We start from the raw sequence: 21,589 nt of genomic DNA on the forward strand, positions 1-21,589 counted from the left end.
ATAATTTTCTTCATATAGATGTTTAATTCTTTCATTAACTCAATGAGGATGGTACTATTATCATCCCTGTTTATAGATGTGGAAACTGAGGCCAAGATCACATAGCTAGAAAGTGCTATAGTTGGGAATGAGTTGGTCTGGCCTTATATCATTTTGTTTCACCATAGCAGCCTTTTTAAAAAAGAATTATACTAGAATAAGAAATGAAAAGGCAGAAGAAAATATTTCTTTGTTTTCTAGCTATCAGTAATGTCTAAGGTCCCTGGTAAAATGTGATCTTTTCATCAAGACAAAGGTACAGAAAGGAGCTAAGATATTGGTATGTCGAAGCAGTAGAAAGGGAAAATGATAGAGTGCCCATTATATGGACCAACTAACCCTAACACCTTGTGGGAAAAACAATATATATTATACTACAACAAAAATTCAAACTGTCCATTTGCAATCAATTTCTCCTAATTTCTAGATACACTGGTGATGATGCTCAATGCTACTGATGCAGATGAACCAAATAATTTGAACTCAAAAATAGCCTTCAAGATCGTAAGACAAGAACCTTCTGATTCACCAATGTTTATTATCAACAGATACACTGCAGAAATTCGAACAATGAATACTTTTCTGGACAGAGAGGTAATTCTTTTTTCTTTGAGTGAGCTGTAGTCTCAAAGGAACTGATTCTAAAAGAAAGAGTTCTAAGAAAAAAAAAAAGAAAACAGTACTTTAAAATTTTAATTACATAACCTTTTCACATAATGGTAATGACATAAATATCTGTGAGGTGAAAAAAATAGGAATCCCTCAAATAGATTTTATACTCATTTTTCATTTAATCTTACTTAGCGTTTGTCTCAATGTAAGAAAACTACATTCTGAGAGTACATAAAAATACACACAAGGTAAAGGCAAAAGCTCCTTTTTTTTTTTTCTTTTAAAGTATGTCCTATAATGAAATAAATTTAAGAAACAATTGCTATTATGTCTCCCATCTTGGTGAGTCGCAATGAGTGTGAACACGGTAGAAGCTCCAAGAATTTTTACAGGCTAAGAAACTTGTTTATCTTTCCTTTTTGTTTTGTTTATTTGTTTGTTTATCTTTCTTTGAGCCAGCATATCCTAGGCGCATTTAAGAGAACCCTTTTTTTTTTCTCTTCCTATATCTCACCTACTGACAGCCCACTGAGTACTTTGGGAAATGAATCACAGAATCAGAATGATGGATAGGAATTAAGTAATATCCAGGCCAGTCTTTTCATTTACAAATAAAAACATAATTACTGATTGTTACCAAATTAGAACCAGCATTGCATGGTTTCTATAATGTCATGTGGTCCTTTGTTTTAATTTTAAAATATCAACTTTTTCCATTACGTTTTTTAATGTGGATAGAATATAACTGATGTGCATATATTTTAGAGTTATAAATGAGGAAGTTTTATTTTCTATTTGATATTTAATTAAATTTCATTTTAAGTATTATAGTTATTTTAAAATGACATCTCCCTGCTAATGATTCCTAGATTTAGGATAAATCAGATTATTTTAACACTCTTTATTGATCCAAATGCCATCAGTTTCTAGGTTACCATTATGTCCTTTTTTACTTGTTTGAAAATTACCATAAGAAGAAATTGACTATTTAGGTATTTCTCTCTCAAACTTTCTTAAAGGGCCCAGTGGGTTTCCTTTAACATGAAAAGAGTTGTAATGGTGAAGAGCTCTAAAAAGTAAAGGAACTCTGCAATCACTGGCAAGCCACCAGAGCAGATATTTTATTCTTTCTAATTTTTTTTTTTTGGATTATAGTTGATTAACAATATTATGTTAGTTTCAGGTGTGCAGCAAAGTGATTCAGTTATACGTATAAATGTATCTATTCTTTTTCAAATTCTTTTCCCATTTAGGTTATTACAGAATATTGAGCAGTGCTTCCTGTGCTATACAGTATGTTCTTGTTGGTTAACTATTTTATTTTTTAAACTTTTTATTGGAGTATAGTTATTAATAGTGTTGTGATAGCTTCAGGTATATAGCAAGGTGATTCAGTTATACATATACATGTATCTATTCTTTTTCAAATTACTTTCCCATTTAGGTTGTTACATAATATTGAGCAGAGTTCCCTGTGCTATACAGTAGGTCCTTGTTGGTTATCTATTTTCAACATAGCAGTGTGTACATGTCAGTCCCAAGCTCACAATCTATCCGTCCCCCCACCCTTCCCCCACTGGTAACCGTAAGTTCATTCTCTAAGTTTGTGAGTCTGTTTCCACTTTGTAAGTAAGTCCATTTGTATCTTTTTTTTTTTTAGATTCTGTATATAAGTGATATCATATGATATTGTCTTTCTCTGTCTGACTTACTTCACTTAGTATGATAATCTTCAGGTACATCCATGTTCTTGCAACTGGCAGTATTTCACTCTTTTTAATGGCTAATATCCATTGTATGTATGTAACACATCTTCTTTATCCATTCATCTGTCGATGGACATTTAGGTTGCTTTCATCTATTGTAAACAGTACTGCAATGAACATTGGGGTGCATGTATGCTTTCGAACCATGTTTTTCTCCAGATATATGCCCAGAAGTAGGATTGCTGATCATACGGTAGCTCTATTTTTAGTTTCTAAAGGAACCTCCATACTTTTCTCCAGAGTGGCTATACCAATTTACATTCCCACCAACAGTGTAAGAGGGTTCCCTTTACTCCACACCCTCTCCAGCATTTACTGTTTGTAGATTTTTGATGATGGCCATTCTGGCTGGTGTGAGGTGATATCTCACTGTAGTTTTGATTTGCCTTTCTCTAATAATTAGCGATGTTGAGCATCTTTTCATGTGCCTTTCGGAAATCTGTATATCTTCTTTGGAGAAATGTCTATTTAGGTCTTCTGCCCATTTTTGGATTGGATTGTTTGTTTTTTTGATATTGAGCTGCATGAGTTGCTTGTATGTTTTGGAGATTAATCCTTTGTCAGTTGCTTCATTTGCAAATATTTTCTCCCTTTCTGAAGGTTGTCTTTTCATCTTATTTATGGTTTCCTTTGCTGTGCAAAAGCTTTGAGGTTTCATTAGGTCTCATTTGTTTATTTTTGTTTTTATTTCCATTTCTCTAGGATGTGGGTCAAAAGGATTTTGCTGTGATATATGTCATAGAGTGTTCTGCCTATGTTCTCTAAGAGTTTGATGGTGTCGGGCCTTACATTTAGGTCTTTAATCCATTTTGAGTTTATTTTTGTGTATGGTGTTAGGGAGTATTCTAATTTCATTCTTTTACATGTGGCTGTCCAGTTTTCCCAGCACCGCTTATTAAAGAGGCTGTTTTTTCTCCATTGTATATTCTTGCCTCCTTTATCAAAGATAAGGTAACCATATGCATGTGGGTTTATCTCTGAGCTTTCTATCCTGTTCCATTGATCTATATTTCTGTTTTTGTGCCAGTACCATACTGTCTTGATTACTGTAGCTTTGTAGTATAGTCTGAAGTCAGGGAGTCTGATTCCTCCAGCTCTGTTTTTCTTTCTCAAGATTGCTTTGGCTATTCGGGGTCTTTTGTGTTTCCATACACATTGTGAAATTTTTTGTTCTAGTTCTGTGAAAAATGCCAGTGGTAGTTTGATAGGGATTGCATTGAATCTGTAGATTGCTTTGGGTAGTATAGTCATTTTCACAATGCTGATTCTTCCAATCCAAGAACATGGTATATCTCTCCATCTATTTTAATTTCTTTCATCAGTGTCTTTTAATTTTCTGCATACAGGTCTTTTGTCTCCTTAGGTAGGTTTATTCCTATATATTTTATTCCTAGATATTTGCAATGGTAAATGGGAGTGTTTTCTTAATTTCACTTTCAGATTTTTCATCATTAGTGTATAGGAATGCAAGAGATTTCTGTGCATTAATTTTGTATCCTGCTACTCTACCAAATTTATTGATTAGCTCTAGTAGTTTTCTGGTAGCATCTTTAGGATTCTCTATGTATAGTATCATGTCATCTGCAAACAGTGACAGCTTTACTTCTTCTTTTCCAATTTGGATTCCTTTTATATCTTTTTCTTCTCTGATTGCTGTGGCTAAAACTTCCAAAACTATGTTGAATAACCGTGGTGAGATTGGGCAACCTTGTCTTGTTCCTCATCTTAGTGGAAATGGTTTCAGTTTTTCACCATTGAGAACGATGTTGGCTGTGAGTTTGTTATATATGGCCTTTATTATGTTGAGGTTGGTTCCGTCTATGCTCACTTTCTGGGGAGTTTTTATCATAAATGGATGTTGAATTTTGTCAAAAGCTTTTTCTGCATCTATTAAGATGATCATATGGTTTTTATTCTTCAGTTTGTTGATGTGGTGTATCACAATGATTGATTTGCGGATATTGAAAAATCCTTGCATCACTGGGACAAATCCCACTTGATCACGGTGTATGATCCTTTTAATGTATTGTTGGATTCTGTTTGCTAGTATTTTGTTGAGGATTTTTGCATCTATTTTCATCAGTGATATCGGCCTGTAGTTTTCTTTTTTTGTGGAAATTGTGTCTGATTTTGGTATCAGGGTGATGGTGGCCTCATAGAGTGAGTTTGGGAGTATTCCTTCCTCTGCAATTTTTTGGAATAGTTTCAGAAGAAGAAATCCATGTTAACTCTTCTCTAAATGTTTGATAGAACTTGCCTGCAAAGGCATCTGGTCCTAGACTTTTGTTCGTTGGGAGTTTTTTAATCACAGTTTCAATTTTAGTACTTGTGATTGGTCTGTTCATATTTTCTATTTCTTCCTGGTTCAGTCTTGGGAGATTGTACCTTTCTAAGAATTTGTCCATTTCTTCCAGGTTGTCCATTTTATTGGCATACTGTTGCTTGTAGTTTTCTCTAATGATCCTTTGTATTTCTGTGGTGTCCTTTATAGCTTCTCCTTTTTCATTTCCAATCTTATTGATCTGAGCCCTCTCCCTTTTTCTCAGAGCAGATAGTCTTAACCTGGCATTTGTGGAGAACCCTCAAGACGCCTCTAACTATGAATCCTCTAAAATTATATCCACAACTTTGAGTGAGGATGCATATATGCATGTGTCTGGGAAAGGCTTCATGGCTTTTACCAGCTTCTAAAAATTTAAGTACCTTTGTGTAGAATCAAGAAAACAGATCATCAATAACTGTACTGCCACCCCCCAAAAAATGCAAACCATTTGCTATCTCTTTATTCTTCAGGGGTTGATAATTTGGGGTACAGAATTTTAATTCCATAAATTCTTAGTAAATCTTAATCTCTCCCCTCCTGATCATTTTGTTCTTCTTCACCCTTTATGAACTTTTTCAACATATAATAAGGAATGATGTCTTTTAAAATTTTTGCTTCTTTTAAATGATGCTGAATAAGAATTTTTGGGAATAGAAGTGGCAACTTCATATTGATTCATGTGAGATTTTCGAATTTTCAATATTCTGTGTTACCTCTATCTTCATCATAGATTTATGTAAATGTTGATCCAACATTTTAAAAGATCCTTGTACGAGACAAAATAAAAACTGTCTACATCAACTGTGGTATTGTTTGTTGTGTGTATTTTTAGCAATATGGCCAGTACTCTCTAGTTGTAAGAGGCTCAGACCGCGATGGTGGGGCAGATGGTATGGCAGCAGAGTGTGAATGCAGCATTAAAATCCTCGATGTCAATGATAACTTCCCATACATGGAACAGTCATCAGTAAGTATTAGTCCTTGAATTTAACAACAACTTTAGGTTCATTACCTTCTAAAATTTGTTCAAACAATTCTATTTATATACGTACATGTTATCTTTAGTCACACACAACCCAAATGTACACAAATATTTCATCTCATGTTTGTCTACGTAATACATATGAAAAAACCCCTATGTGAACAATGAAAAGTGAGACCACAAACATAGATCTCTTTCCTATATCATGAATAACTATAAACATTCTATATAAAACTAATATAGTTCTATTTCTCACATAGTTTGTGCTAAAATTTTTTACTTCTTGTTTCAGTATTCCATAAGTATTGAAGAAAATGTTCTAAATTCAAATTTGCTCCAGATTAGAATAATTGATTTGGATGAGGAGTTCTCAGCTAACTGGATGGCAGTCATTTTCTTTATCTCTGGAAATGAGGGAAATTGGTTTGAAATAGAAATGAATGAAAGAACAAATGTGGGAACGTTAAAGGTTATTAAGGTATGGAATAATTATCCTAAATATTTTGTTTCTTGGTTTTTTTCAAAGTGTTAGTCTTAAAATGATGTTAACATTTCACAAACTTGAGTGGGTGAAAGAATAAAAATTACTGTGTTTTAGAATTATACATGATATAGAGCTTTTTTATAGGGAGTTTTTCTGCTTATACAATTTCATAAAGACAGGCATTGAACTTTTACTTGAAACTCTTTTCTAGCAATACAATATTCCCTCACAGATCATACATTTTTAAACACAAATCTTATTTTATGCTTACAACAAAGTACGATTAATCCTTAAGGTTTTGTTTTACACATTTGAAGAATATTTTTTGAAGCAGATTAAACATTGCCTAAAAAAAAGTGTCCCTGTCAACACTGTACATCAATTATTATTCATTAATAACATTCATCACATAAATTAAAAGTTGTTAGTTCATCCAGTGTGTTTTCACAGAATTAAAATTAAATTACTGTAATTGTAGGATTATCACATTCTCATCTCACTTCTGCAGCTGACCCAGGCTTATTACAGACATAAGTATACTAGAGACTTGGTCCAAGTCATAGAGATTTGGCCCAAGTCAACACAGTTCTCCTGTGTCCCCTCTACATTACCGATCCACCACATTTACCTGCAGTAGAATTTTCTCTGAGATTCGAGGGGGAAAAATGTCTGACTCCTAGGGAGCTGATAGTGAAGATTTCACCCTGTGCTACAAGACTTGTCAGTCTATTTTTTAAAATCTGCAATAGCTGTGCATGGATTGTACATGATGCATGCAATATGTATTCCTCATGGTAAAATGTAATCTCTTTTTAACTGTTTTCTTCCTTCAGAATTGCTCTGGGAAATAAACTCCTAAGGAATTCTGTCCCCATAGGAATGTGTGATCATTTGTCTCATATGTCTTCATAAAGTGTCACCATGCCTACAGCTTCCATTCACTGAGGCAGTGTGCGGATGATTTAGTTTATTCTCTACAGCATCCCTGTAATATAGGTTATATGCCCACGTTATAAATAAATACACTGAGGTTCAGAGAGAGTTTGTAACCTGCTCTGTTCTCATCACTAGTAAGTGGGACAGCTGACATTCAAACCTAGGCTTCTCTAGCTATTAAGTTCACATTCTTTCCACTACACTATCTAGGTTTCCCTGCTGGGGAAACTGAGTCCTAATCTATTTCACCCCAAACTATGATATTACTTTAGAAAATTAATTGATCTATCTGGTCTCAATATCTCTGTCTGTAAAATGGGAATAATGTTCATTTTTCTCCCAGACATGACATCATATATTAATTCTTTTGTTAGGATTATATATATATATGTAATATGTGTGTGTGATGTATATGTATACATAATTTTATAGCCATTCTTGGAGTTGCAAATAAAGCTAATATTAGAGCAAACACTGAACATTTTAGCTAAGTAGAGAGCTCAGTGTGTGAATCGATGGTCATCTAAACTACTGTTATATGAAAATTTAAAAAAATATAGTTGGTATTTATAGGCATAATGCATAGTTGTGGATTTTATGAGTAGTGGATTTTGACACCGTCTTTCATAATGAAAATGACTACTTGATAATTTTATAATATAAAGTGAATTTTTCCAGGATATGTTGAATAAAATATGGATTTCTTTTTATTATTTATATACATTCTATTATTTGATTTATTGAAAGAAGTCACATATACATTGTAAAATTTCTTGTACATAGTTCTTTATGGATAAAATCAGTCAAATGATTGAACCTATGATATACTTGGCCCATTCTTCCTAATAAATAGAGCTATTTTCTGAGAAATCTGAAATGATAGCATCTAACATAAACTCTCTTTGTTTGCATTACAAAATGCATGGATTTGACCACCTGTATTATTTTAAGTTTTTTAGTTTGGTGGACAATTAGAACTCATACATTTTCAACTTTTTCAACAAAAGATCCAAGACAATTGGACTTTTTCTTACTGTATTTTCATGTGTTTGTATTGAATTGAATATAAAGTAAGAATAGAGTGTGTATTTATATGTATTTATATTTAATTAAAGAAAAAGATGTAAGAATTTTTTTGCCTATTATCAAAGAATATCTCTTTCCTCTAGAATGTTTTTTCCCCTTATAGTAAAACTATTTCAATATGTATTTTCTAGGCCCTAGATTATGAAGCTACGAAGAATCTTCAACTTAGTCTTGGTGTTAGAAATAAAGTTGAATTTCATCAATCAATTAAGTCTCAATATAAACTCACAGCAACTGCAGTCTCTGTGACTGTGTTAAACGTAGTTGAAGGCTCAGTGTTCCGTCCAGGTTCAAAGACATTCATAGTAACTAGAGAGATGGGACAAAACTATCAATTGGGAGACTTTATAGCTACTGATCTGGACACAGGTCTACCTTCAACCACTGTTAGGTAAGACTGACATTTTCCAACTAATTTTCACCACATATTGAACTTAAGTAAATATGTTCTTTTTAGAAAGTATCTGAATTAAAATATTTGTCACTATTTTTGAAATTCAATCATAAAACGTACTAATTGGGGAATTGTTACCTAATTTAGACTGTTTAACTTAAGAAAATATAAAAATTTGCACAAAATGTAAGATGGAAAAATGTGAAGGTTTAAAATGTGAAAATATTTTATCTGGAAAGTTTGATGCTCCTGTGTTTATATATTTTATTGACCAGTTAGCTGATTACTACATATTATGGTTATTCCCCTTGGAAAATTTGATGGATTGATTTTACCATTGCAAATTTGCCCAGATTGAAATCAATTAGATTTAGTTAACGCATTTCAGATACTTTCTCTCTTTAATCAGCAGGTAATATTGGTCAACGATAACCTTGATATGAAAAATTGGTTACATTGAGGAAAAATTAAGCTGTGTAGTTTTTTTTTTTAACTCTACGTATCCGAGTGTTTCTACTTGATCAATAAAAATCTGTGTGTATATGTGCACACGTATTTTGCAAATGTGCTTGTGATCAGGAATAATGGTGGAGTGGAAAGACCTCACAAATGAGTTTTAAAAGTTCTTTCTGTGTGTTCCTCTCACTCCATGTGAGTATTTCAGTTATAGCTCTTATCACACTGCACCGCCATTACTGATAAGCTCTCTTGTACTCCACAGATGTGAGTTCACTGAGGGAAGACCACACCCCTATCTGACTGCTTTCCAAGTTCTATTTCCTGAGTTTAGCACAATGCCTGACACAGAGAGCTATCTAACCAATGTTTGTCTAACGAACATATAAATGAGAAGGAAAACTTCAAAGTCAAAGATGAGAAGAGAAAGAGAATAGAGAATAGGATAGAGGCATGAGACAAGGACAGAGTTTGGAATCCACAAGAAGTCCTGTATATTCACTGTGTATGTGGAGAGGGGAGTGGAAATAGGGAAGGGATGAAAGCCAAGCTGCTGAAGAAGTAACTTCTTTGGTAAGAGAATAGTTTAGAATTAGCAGCAGCCCAGGAAGTTGCAGCATCTGGGCTGTCCAGGACAGTTCTGATGCTACCAAAATCAAATGAAAATGAGACTGCAGGCGTCAGAGGGTTATTCATACATCTAAGTGGGCTAGATGTAATAGACATTCCATCACAAGTGGCTGCTCAGTAATTCTTTTTTCTTAAATTTAAATCTTCATCCATTTCTGAATGGATGGGGGCTGAAACTGCCCCCCCCAAAATAAAGTCTCCAATAATTGAAAATTATATCCAGGAGTTACAATTACTGGCTGGAAACATGGTTTAAAATCAAAATCTCTCTTTCTCTACCCCCGACTTTAGATAGCTAACATTAATTTGTACCATTGTCTTTCAAATACAGATATGAAATGGGAAGTAATCCAGCGGGCCTAATCGCTATTGGCTCAAAAACGGGCATCATTATTTTGAGAAATAAAGTTACTGTTCAACAATATGAAATACTTGGGGGGAAATACGAAGGAACAATTCTATCTATAGATGGTAAGAAATCAATTTAATTTTTTCCCATCTACTGGAAGTTATATATACATTCAGAAACTAAAATTTTAATTACTGTCTTTTGAAGTAACCCTTTTCCAACAAAAGTTATCATATTGGGTATTATACAATCAAATCCTGAATGATACAAGAGGCATTATAATTTAGGGTTAAGACCGTGAGCTCTGGAGTTAGACTGGATTGGTATCTCGTACCATCACTTACTAGCTCTAAGATTTTAGAGAAGTTATTTAACCCATCTATCCCTCAGTTTTCTCTTCCATAAAATGGGCCAATAACATTATGGATTTAGAAGTACTTAAGGAGTTACTACATATAAAGCACTAGACGAGTGCTGACATTCAATAAACGTTAGTTGGGCTTCCCTGGTGGCGCAGTGGTTGAGAGTCCTCCTGCCGATGTAGGGGACACGAGTTCGTGCCCCGGTCCGGGAAGATCCCACATGCCGCGGAGCGGCTAGACCCATGAGCCATGGCCGCTGAGCCTGCGCATCCGGAGCCTGTGCTCCGCAACGGGAGAGGCCACAACAGTGAGAGGCCCACGTACCGCAAAAAAAAAAAAAAAAAAAAATATATATATATATATATATATAAAATAAATGTTAGTTCGTATTAATGTCAGTAATAGAAAATTTTTAATTTTACTGTAAAATTATTTTCAAACAGACCCAAAGCCAAGTTAACTTAACTTTACATGATCCTTGGAAAGTTGATGTACAATTTTGTGTAAACAATTTGGAATTAGCATGCTTATATTACTTTTCAAAACCAACAAAATTAAATTAGGCTAATCACTAGGAGGGAAGTTCCTCGAGGCTAATTCTAAGCAATATTTGCTACTTCAGTTTCTCTTCCTCCCTTCTTCCTCCTTCTCTCCCTTTCTTCCTCTTTTTCTTTCAATTGTCCTAAGAAGGGATTGACAATTTCCACTTGCTTCACAAGTTTAAAAGAAATAAAACAGCATTTCTTTAAAGTCATTCAACAATTCAGAATTTTTACCAAATTATGCTGGTCTTCTCCACAATCAGTCAAAATAAATGTAGTTTTTAAAATGTTTATTACAAATCGAAATGTTTATTCCATCTACATATAAAGCTTATTTCAGTGCTGAAATTGTCTTAAGCAATTGCTAGTTTCCTCCTTTTCTTACATCCAACATCAAGCTTAATTGGACACATGAAAGAGAAATTGGAACTTTAATTTACTAAACTGTAGGCTGATGGCAAATAGGGAGCATTCCCTTTGTCATTAAAAAATACCACCTTCTGGGGATAAACATTAGATCTGATGATAATAATAAAAATAACAAAAACAGTAACAGTACAATAGAATTGTTGTATTCCAACAAAACAGTAACAATAGAATCAGCATAGCTGGGCTGAAAGGGCTTGGGCTTTGATATCAGATAGACTGTATGTAAAACTATCTCTGTTATGTACTTCCAGGGATATCTTTATTCATTTATCCAGAAACTAAGTATCAAATTCTAACCAAACGTCAGCCATTGTGCCGGATTCTAGAGTGACATCAATGGACAAAGTCTAACAACAGCGCTTACATCTATATAGTAGAAATAATAACAACAATAATAGTAACTTGCTGAAGCCAACAGCAATTGTGGAACCATTAAGTTGAAACAAATCACAGATGTCTCTCCTCCTGTGTTTCGTCAACAAACACAATAATTTACTGAAACTTTGAAGGATAAGAAAAAAGCAAATTTGGAGTATCTGCTTGTGAAACAAAAGTGCTTCATTTTATTGATATGAAGATTCCCCTCCCCCAACAGTGCCAAATTCCCTCTCCTATGAGTTGTTTGAACTGTTGGTTGTGAGTTTGAGGATATGCTACTTTATCAGTAGGAGATTTTTATACAAATGACTGACCAATCTGCCCAAAGTCTGTTGGTTTTGTCAGCCCATCAAAGGAAAAAAGACAAGAACTGAAGATGAAAGACAGTAAAACAGCAAGCAAAATCTAGTCTAATACATGGAGAGGTGTGCAACACATGGTCTAGAAATGTCTCCACAGTGGCTTATGACACACTGCTGACCAATACATAATGTGGTGCTTACTGTGTATGTTTCTCAACACATAGGACAGTTTTTCTCAAGCACTAATATTTATTCATAATGGTTTGATTTAAAAACTGAGTCACAGACAAGAGACAATATGCGGAGTTACTGGATTGGTGGGAATAAACACATTGAAATAAGTACTGATGCAAAGAGAAAATAGTTTTGTATTGTCCAACAATTATTACGCTAAATGTATAAAATATTTCTTTCATTTTAAACCTTGTTACAGATGCTCTTCAAAAAACTTCTACTGGTACAATTATTATTAAACTTGAAAGTGATTCCAGGGAAGATGATGCACGGTCTAATGATAATAATACCAGTACTAGTACAAATGGCCTTACTTCCTCAGATGTTACCATTGATACCAACAAAAACGTTGGCACTGTTAGCACAAATACTTTTGGTGTAGGTCGCACCACTGCTTTTCGTCCAAAAGAGGATAATGTATATTTTGGTCCTGCTGGCATTGGACTACTCATCATGGGATTCTTGATCCTAGGATGTAAGTACTTTAACAGTCCTGTTTTTATGTGCCCCCTAAAAAATTGTGGAGAGGAAACAAGTTTTCTGATCCTTTGATGACATATTTTACAAATCCTTATTTTGTGCAATTATCAAGAAATTTCTATGTTTGGTGTTGGGTTTATGACATGAAAAAAAACATCAAACAACTTGACCCCTTAGAGTGCAGTGGAGGATAAAAACTTTTTTGCTTTGAATCTCAATGTAATAGGAAAGTACCATAACAGACAGGTTCAAATTGCTATTTGAGTGAAGAAGACAGTCAGAAATAACTGACTGAAACAATCAGAAAAGGCTACATAGAGAAAGTAAACTCTGAGTTGGGTTTTAACAGATGAATAGGAGGTAGCCTAGTGGACAAGAAAAGGGGAACAGAATATAAGAAGAAAAAAAATCCATGTGCAAAATCCCAAAAGAATGAGAGTGCAAGTAACTGAAATAAAGGACTCCAGCATAGAAGAAATAAAGGATGTACTTGAGAGCATGGTGAGAGTCGAGTCTAGAAAGATAGGCAGGGGCTAGACCTTGAAGGGATTTCATGCTGTGCCAAAGCTGCACAGCCTAAGGAAAGGAGAGCAAAATAGATGAAAAATTAAACTCCAGCTTCTAAATTCAATTGTCTGAGTCCTTCAAAGTTTACCCAAGTTTTCTGAGCCTTGCTTTGGCCAACTGTGAAATAATAAAACTTACTTCACAACAATACTTAGATAATGAAAAGGAAGTACCATGCATGGAAGCATTTAGAGATAGACCACATTGTATGGTCACTAGAGTGGACCTAGTCAAGGATCTAGACATGAGGGTATAATATCCAATGGATTCTTCAGGTGGTCTTTAACATTGCCTTGGATGATGATAGAAATTAGAGTGGCGATGAGCCAGATGCTACAGTCTCTGAGGAATATTTTTCCTTTAATATTTTCCTAAGTAATGACAGGGAAAAGACTCATCTGCTTTAATAGTATAATATGATCTGTAATCTGAATACTATATAACAAGTAAAAATTGATTGTGGTCTGAGGCTCACATTGATTTTGGTATCTCACCATTATTCAGCTTGTTTTCTGAAACTTTCATAATAATGTTAGAATCAAATGGAGTTATATTAGGGGTTCAAATTTAATCATAAAAGCAGGTTGTTTTGTTTTAATATGGTCCCACTGCTAATTGCAATATTCCTATCTTTTCACCATCAGTGGTCCCACTTTTGTTGATGTTTTGTGACTGTGGAGGTGTCCCTGGTTATAGGGCCAGCTTTAAGCCTGTTACCGAATGTACGGATGGAGCAATGCATTCATGGGCGGTGGAAGGACCGCAGCCCAAACTTGTGGTAAGTGCTCACTAACAGTCTAGGTTGTTATTTGTTCTGGGATAGCCGATGGGGAAAACGAAGAGAAAGGTACATCAAAATTAGATGACAGTAACCGGGGAAGCCTTTCTAAAAGAGGTTCAGATTACTTTCAGTATCCTTTTAGAAAATCTGAGGTAATTTAAGAACAAACCCAGTGTATAATTATTGAAAGAAAAGAATCATTACAAATGGGAAAATGTTTCCTGTCCTTTAGGATTTGACCAATATCGGTGCACCACAAATACCACCCAATAATGCAGATACTATTGAGTGCATTGACAACTCAGGTAAGAAAAATTTTTTTTAAGTTTTCATAGTTCAAATGACTAGCGAGGAACTCTATTCTCTGTCTTTGCATACCTTACCATTTCTCAATTGTCTTATCTTTACAATTGTTCCCATCATTCTTTTTTAAATGACTAATTTGCAAATTAAATGATAAAGAAAAACCTACAATACTTATTATTCTTTTAGGTTGCATTTTTTTAAATCTTCTTCAATCATCAGAGAGTACACAAGAGATGACCTGATTAGGATTTCTATAAATAGGAGAGAAGTACTGAATTGTAACCAGAAGTCAATTTTGGCTGAGATTTTTTTGTCTAATAGAGCAATTTGAATTAAAATACAGCCCTATTAAATAGACGTATGCTCATTTATTGAGGCTAGCATCTGCCTCCACAATTCACAAAATCAGTCTAAGAAAAAGAGGAATAAATTTTAAAAACTCATATCTTTGAAAATAATTGTACTGTCTTGCCTTATTTCAAGGTAAATAAATATTATTGATTCTCTTATTTTTCATTCAGTCTTTTTCAAACTTGTGATCATGACTTTTCCACTTTGAACTCTTCAAAATGTAAAAGACATAGGAATGTTTATGACTTATAGAACTGGACCACATTCAGAAGACTGGAGATGCTAGTCTGTAAACTTATTTCTCCCCCTGAGGTGTCCATTATTGTTAATGACCCCAACACCCTCCACCTAAAAAGCAGAAACTCATTTTTGACTCCCTTATCTCCCTATTCATTGACACTCAGTCAGTTCTCAAGACTTGTCAAATCCTCAAATCCACCAGGATTTATTTATGCATTTATTCTCTCATTAAGTCTACAAACCTTGAACAAAGCACAGTGAGAGGCACCAGAGCAAGAAGTATGAAACACTATACCTAAACTCAAGATCTTCAAAATATGAAAGCCATAGGAAACCTACCCCATTGTCAACACTTTCTCTGTCCATGGCACTTCCATAGTCTGGGCCATCCTTTTATCTCACCTGCCTGGAATTTTGTAACAGGCTTCTACTCACCCCTCACAATCAAGTGCAAATCCCAGAGTCTTCATGCAAACCCATCCCCTCACCATAGCCATGGCCTCTTCTCTGAATGCCCTGGAGGCCCTGTGCTTCTAATAATACATTGAGTATTCTTATACTGTTTTTTTTCTTAAGTTTTAGAATTTGGGTATTTTCCCCCAATTTGAAATCAAACTCTCTAAGGCATAGATAGCGTTTTATAACCTCTGTGGAGCCCCCGATCCCAGCACAACATATAGTAGTATCTCAAATAATTACTGAATTAACAAATTGATTAATAATATTATTTTGAACTCAATATCATATTTGCATCTCCTTTCTTTATGTATTACCTTCATTTTTATTTATTTATTTATTTATTTTTGGCTGCATTGGGTCTTCGTTGCTGTTGTGGGCTTTAGTTGTGGCGAGCAGGGGCTACTCTTTGTTGCGGTGCCCGGGCTTCTCATTTTGGTGGCTTCTCTTGTTGCAGAGCACAGGCTCTAGGCATGTGGGCTTCAGTAGTTGTGGAATGCGGGCTCAGTAGTTGTGGCGCACTGGCTTAGTTGCTCCTTCCTGGACCAGGGATCGAATCTGTGTCCCCTGCATTGGCAGGCAGATTCCTAACCACTGTGCCACCAGGGAAGTCCTGTATTACCTTCATTTTATTTCTTTGCTCACTCACAACTGTGTACTTAAATGGAGAAACTATACATTACAGTAAGTTACTAATTTTTAGTTTACAATACGCTAGAGAAAAAACAGTTTACAGGAGAAAGTAAAATTTAGTTTGATCAACACTTTTAGGGGTTTACACAAATGAGTATCATGGCAGAAAAATGCAAGATCTTGGAGGAGGAGAAAGAACGACAGCATTGGAACTGGTGGATGGAGTTAAAACATCAGGACAACCTAAGATATGTCAAGAATATTCTGGAACATTAAAAAGTTCTGTGAGGGACTGTAGAGAAGGAGGGCTGAATATGAACTTCATGGAAAGTTACTTCTGCCAGGTAAGCTCTCTATCCCCATGCCTTCCTTTCCATCCTGCACCCAGATCTCTACCCCAGGCCCCCACTATTTCCCAACAGGGCTTTGGTGCGTGTTTCCTAACTAGGTTCCCAGCCTCTGGTCTTTACACCTGACAATCTATATTCCTGCTGAATAGTATTTCTCAAACTCTGACTTGAGCACTTTACTCCCCCACTTTAAAACAACCAGTGGCTCCCAGCTCTGTTTTGTCTGTGGCGTGAAGTCCATCTCCTTCACACAGCAATTAACCAATTGACCTCTTCCCTCACACCCTGACATCTCCAATTATTCCTTACCAGCCACCCTGCTTGCCAAGCCCCTTTGCCTTGTTCACACTGGTCTACTGCCCTCCATGTCTTTGCTTATGCTGTGCTCATCCTGGAATGCTTTTACCTGATCTTCTCTCTCACAAACCCACACTCATCTTTCTATCCGGTTCAAACACCCCTGCCTTTCTGAAGTTTTTACTGTGAATCCTCTCATCCAAAATAGCGTTGATGTTTCTTTATGTGTATCTCTGTAGTACTTTGTTTGTACATTTTATAGAACATACCATTGCTAAAATCTGTTGGTTACATGTCCACCACCGTTTTTAGTGCCTCGTCTGCATGGGCTCTACATTATGTTGCCAGTACCTGGCTCAGTTCCAAGCACAGAGTAAACATGCAATAAGGGTGGGTCCAAGAGCCGTAGTACATTTCCAGGACATTCTAAGAACCAGAGAGAATTAATTTTGCCATCTTCAGGTAGAGACAGAATTTCCCGTGGTTCTACCCCATGTGATACTTAAACCTTCAGATATTTCCTACCTCTGATACTGTCTCTGATACATTTATGTCCTTCTACACACGGGCCTAAAATACAGTCATTAACTCTCCTAATGAGAGGGTGGCTGATATTTTGAACTGAACTAGTAGTAAAAGCCTTCCAAATAGCAGCAAATAATAAGGGGACAGTTGCTGAAATCCATAGGTATACTTCCTATCCATGTCCCTACAAATGAATATCATTTTCATGAAACGTTCCATTTCTGCCTCACAACTTTTGCACTTGTATCTCCTTCTGCCCAGAACACTCTCTCTGCTTTACTGTCCCCGTGACTTTAGTCTCTGAACAACCATCACTTTATGAGATGCTGTCCCTGAACTCTCTGTCTGAAAGAGCAACCCTATCCCTCTCTACTCCTTTACTCTGCACCTCCTAACAAATTCCTACAGTTCTGTTCCTACTGAACTGTAAGCCCTGTGAGAGAGGGACTTTATCTGGTTTTGTTCATTACTTTATTGCCAACTTCCTAAGAGAGTGTCTGCCGAACAGTAAGGACTCAAAAACTATTTTTGAATTGAAATGGCACAATGAGTTGGTTTGCTAATAAAGGTATTTCTGCTTAACCTGAAAGTTCGCAATCCAACATTACAAACAAAAGAGATGCAATAAAAGTACACACGTCTGTGAGCTTTCACTTTGAATTGGAGGAGATTCTATTTTTAAGAACTGTCTTTGGTCACCTTCAATTCTGAATCCAAAAGTGGCATAGACCCAGAGTCAAATTTTCCTGTTATTTTGCTTAAAAAGCCACACTGAAATAAATCTTCATGGAACCACCATATTCACTTCATCTGAAGGAAGAAAAGCACAATTCTGAATGAACCCAAATCAACTATGAACTACCTAATTTAAACAAATCCAAAAAAATACACAATTTTGGTATACTTTAAGTTCCATGTTCTTAAGTATACCTCCTTCTAACTCGGTTGCAAAATCATTCACGTGATTCCTTTTGTGCTTTTGTGTCCCAAGTGCACTAAGATGAAGAAGTCCATCTAAATAAATATCAAAATGTATTATCCAAATTACAGTTAAAATAATTCCTAACCAAATTCTTTCAAGTAAGTATATAATAACTTCTAAAGAGTCTCTAGAAGATGTTAGAATTTTGTTTTATATATTTTTTTTGGTAAAGCTCTGGAAAAAAATAATGATAAAGACCTCTATTACTGTTAAAAATGTATTCATCATTTCATTTTCTCTTTCTTCTACAAATTCAGAAAGCGTATGCTTATGCAGATGAAGACGAAGCACGCCCATCCAATGACTGTTTGCTCATATATGATATTGAAGGTGTAGGTTCCCCTGCGGGCTCTGTGGGTTGTTGTAGCTTCATTGGAGAAGACTTGGATGACAGCTTTTTGGATACACTGGGGCCTAAATTTAAGAAGTTGGCAGATATCAGCCTGGGAAAAGGAGTGGAACCATATCTAGACCCTGATCCCTCTTGGCCACCTGACAGCACTGAACCGATCTGCCCTCTGCAGGGAACAGAGCCCATTGGTAGTGGACACCCACACACCTCCCCACATTTCGGCACCACCACCATCATTTCTGAGAGTAACTACCCCTCGGGACCTGGGGTACAGCATCCTATTCCTGATCCTCTGGGCTATGGTAATGTCACTTTAACTGAGTCTTACACCACCTTGGGGACTCTGAAGCCCTCTGTCCACGTTCAGGATAACCGACATGCATCAAACGTGGTGGTGACAGAGAGGGTGGTCGGCCCAATCTCTGGTGCCAATCTGCATGGGATGTTAGAGATGCCTGACTTCAGAGATGGGTCAAATGTTATAATGACAGAAAGGGTAATAACACCTGGTTCAAGCCTGCCCTCCACTTTGACCATCCCTGATCCTAGAGAGTCTTCAAATGTAGTAGTGACAGAAAGAGTAATCCAGCCAACTTCCGGCCTAGTGGGCAATCTGAGTGTGCACCCCAATTTATCAAACACCCACAATGTGGTTGTGACAGAGAAGGTAGTTTCAGGCTCCGGCATGACTGTCATTAGTGGCCCAGCTGGGCTAGGTGGAGGCAGTGGCATAGGCAGCAGTGGCCTGGTGGGCAGTGGTGCTGGCATTGGGCTGAGCAGCCTGGGAGGGGGCGGGGGCCTGAGTAGCAGCATCGGGGGCACATCCACCATTGGCCACTTGAGGGGCTCCTCTGAGCATCACTTTAGCAATACCCTAGGATCTGCCCCCCCTATCACAGCCCGAAGTCGAATCACAACGTACAGTACAGGACAATATACCAAGTAGCCAGGACCCCAGCACGCTTTTGCTCAGTGATTGTGATTTAGGTTTAATTCCCACCACCCAAAAACTAACAGTGTGATTTATGACGCACAACCAGGTGCTAAGAAAATTGTGGAACAAGGTGAGACACCTCAGTGAGAAAAATAGATGGAAATAGTGCTGTTGGGCAAGAGCTCTCCTGAGCATTTGTAGACTTTTTTCTTATAGTCATACTAACAGAATCATGACCGTGAACTAAAACTTGAGACAGGGTCTTCTTTGTGCCTGGATGGCCTGTAGGGTCTTCTTGGCTTTTGTGCGGCCTGTAGTGTATCTCCAGCACATGGAATAAATAAAACTTGGTCATGTAAAAGCACTGGCCTTAAGATGGCAATTGGCATCGTTCTCCTTGCTCTGGTTTGAATTGCCATGTAGCTCAGGCGATATTTAAATAAAACTAAACATGCAATATGCGCTCAAGTATGTGGGAAGAATTTGAAATATGCCCCAAATGCCTTGTCAATTTTGCAGATAATATAAATAAAAATCCAATCACATATTTAGACCAGGGTTAACCATTAAAGAAAAAAAATGGCTACTCTGCCAAGTCCACAAGCCACCAAGCACTCCCACCTTAATAACTGCACCAGATGAAACAAACTTCAAATTAGGAAATGTTTCCTGGGAGGGAAATTCCATAAGAGGGTGGCAACATAGTGAGATTGATTGGGAGTGAACTGGCATCGTCTGAGTCTAGATCTTGAGATGGGGCTTCAGCTATAATTCCTATGGAGTCAAGGACTTCTCTGATTCTAGTTTGTGTCTAGTGGTAGATGCAATATTGACGCATATTGCATACTGGTGAAGTTGCAGGATATCACACGCATTTTTCCCTTTACCACTGTGACTCTGACTTAATAAAGGAAAACCTGCCAAGTATACTTCTCAGGCTGAAGCAAGTCACACCTGACATGGTAAATTACCTTCCAAAGAAGTAGACGGGAATCGCATTGTATTTTCAGATTGTGTTTTTAGTAAGTGTTATTCATTTATATACAGCTCTTTATTACACCTCTCCTAAGATAAAATAATTGACTTACACTGAGCTGTGAAAAAAAGCCTGCAGTATAGTTACGCTTTGGGGAAATTTTTTAAGGGGATCTAAAAAAGAGTTTTTAGCACATGTAAAATATTTAATGGGGGAAGTTAGAATTGTTCACTAAATAATACCGTACTATTAGTTTTAATTGAGTTTAGTACTTTTTAAAATAACCCTCTGCTGCTATTTTGAAGAGATCAGCTAGGAACTTTTAACAGAGTTTATGACATTGTGTTAATGGGAATGAAATTGTACTAGACAATCCAATTTCCTTACTCTATCCCACCTCCTAACCGAATTTTCTCACTAACCTACATTTTACTTTCCTGATTTGATTTGTCAATAAGCTCTTGGATTATATATGCTCCAATTTATAGATAGTTTCTAAATTATATAGTATACTTTTCTAACTTCAGAATTTAATAATGTCCTATTTATGATGAGTCATTTCTATGAATTTGCTACATAGTGTTACCTGATTAAAATCTCTAAATAGAATCAAAGCATTCTTAGAAGTAAATTTACTATTGTATGGTAGAGGAATTTTTTTCTCTTTTCTAAATTCAATGCTAATATTTGCTCACTAATGTGAAACTGGATATGGCAAAAATATTTTAAGGATTAGTCCCCCCAGTTACTCAAATTTCCCAGAGTGTTACAAGATCAAAGAATAGTTATTGGACTTCCAACACTTGTCAAAGGGGGATGGCGAGTGAATTATTTTACCCAGAGCTATTTCCCTCTATGTTATAGCAGATGATGTCAATATTTTCAAAGCCACAATACACATCTTATTTTAACTCTGTACACTATGTAAAATTTTGATAGTCTGTAGCATGCCAAAATGCAGAGGTGTAAATAGAATCATTCACAGGGAGTCTTTTTTTAATTTCTTTCTCCCATTTGGAGGTTCCATTAATAATGGGTAATCTTTACAGAAATAA

General features: G+C 36.1%; 1 protein-coding gene and 1 long non-coding RNA gene across 3 annotated transcripts in view; one reads left to right on the forward strand and one right to left on the reverse strand.

Annotated features, from left to right (window-relative positions):
- DSG1 (desmoglein 1) overlaps positions 1–19,570 on the forward strand; it is a gene marked incomplete at both ends in the record, with an annotated part of 37,513 nt that extends 17,943 nt beyond the window's left edge. The window contains 10 exons of the mRNA XM_082668050.1: positions 467–633; positions 5,573–5,707; positions 6,015–6,200; positions 8,360–8,619; positions 10,040–10,179; positions 12,504–12,779; positions 13,996–14,129; positions 14,365–14,437; positions 16,257–16,462; positions 18,530–19,570. Of these exons, the coding sequence (XP_082524176.1) occupies positions 467–633; positions 5,573–5,707; positions 6,015–6,200; positions 8,360–8,619; positions 10,040–10,179; positions 12,504–12,779; positions 13,996–14,129; positions 14,365–14,437; positions 16,257–16,462; positions 18,530–19,570 (2,618 nt within the window). The remainder of the gene's footprint in view (positions 1–466; positions 634–5,572; positions 5,708–6,014; positions 6,201–8,359; positions 8,620–10,039; positions 10,180–12,503; positions 12,780–13,995; positions 14,130–14,364; positions 14,438–16,256; positions 16,463–18,529) is intronic.
- Positions 1–21,589, reverse strand: part of LOC309830764 — a 234,804-nt gene that overhangs the window by 111,907 nt on the left and 101,308 nt on the right. The gene's annotated exons all lie outside the window — the stretch shown is intronic.

This window comes from Grampus griseus (genome assembly GCF_964374135.1).
Source record: "Grampus griseus genome assembly, chromosome: 12".
Classification (NCBI taxonomy): domain Eukaryota; kingdom Metazoa; phylum Chordata; class Mammalia; order Artiodactyla; family Delphinidae; genus Grampus; species Grampus griseus.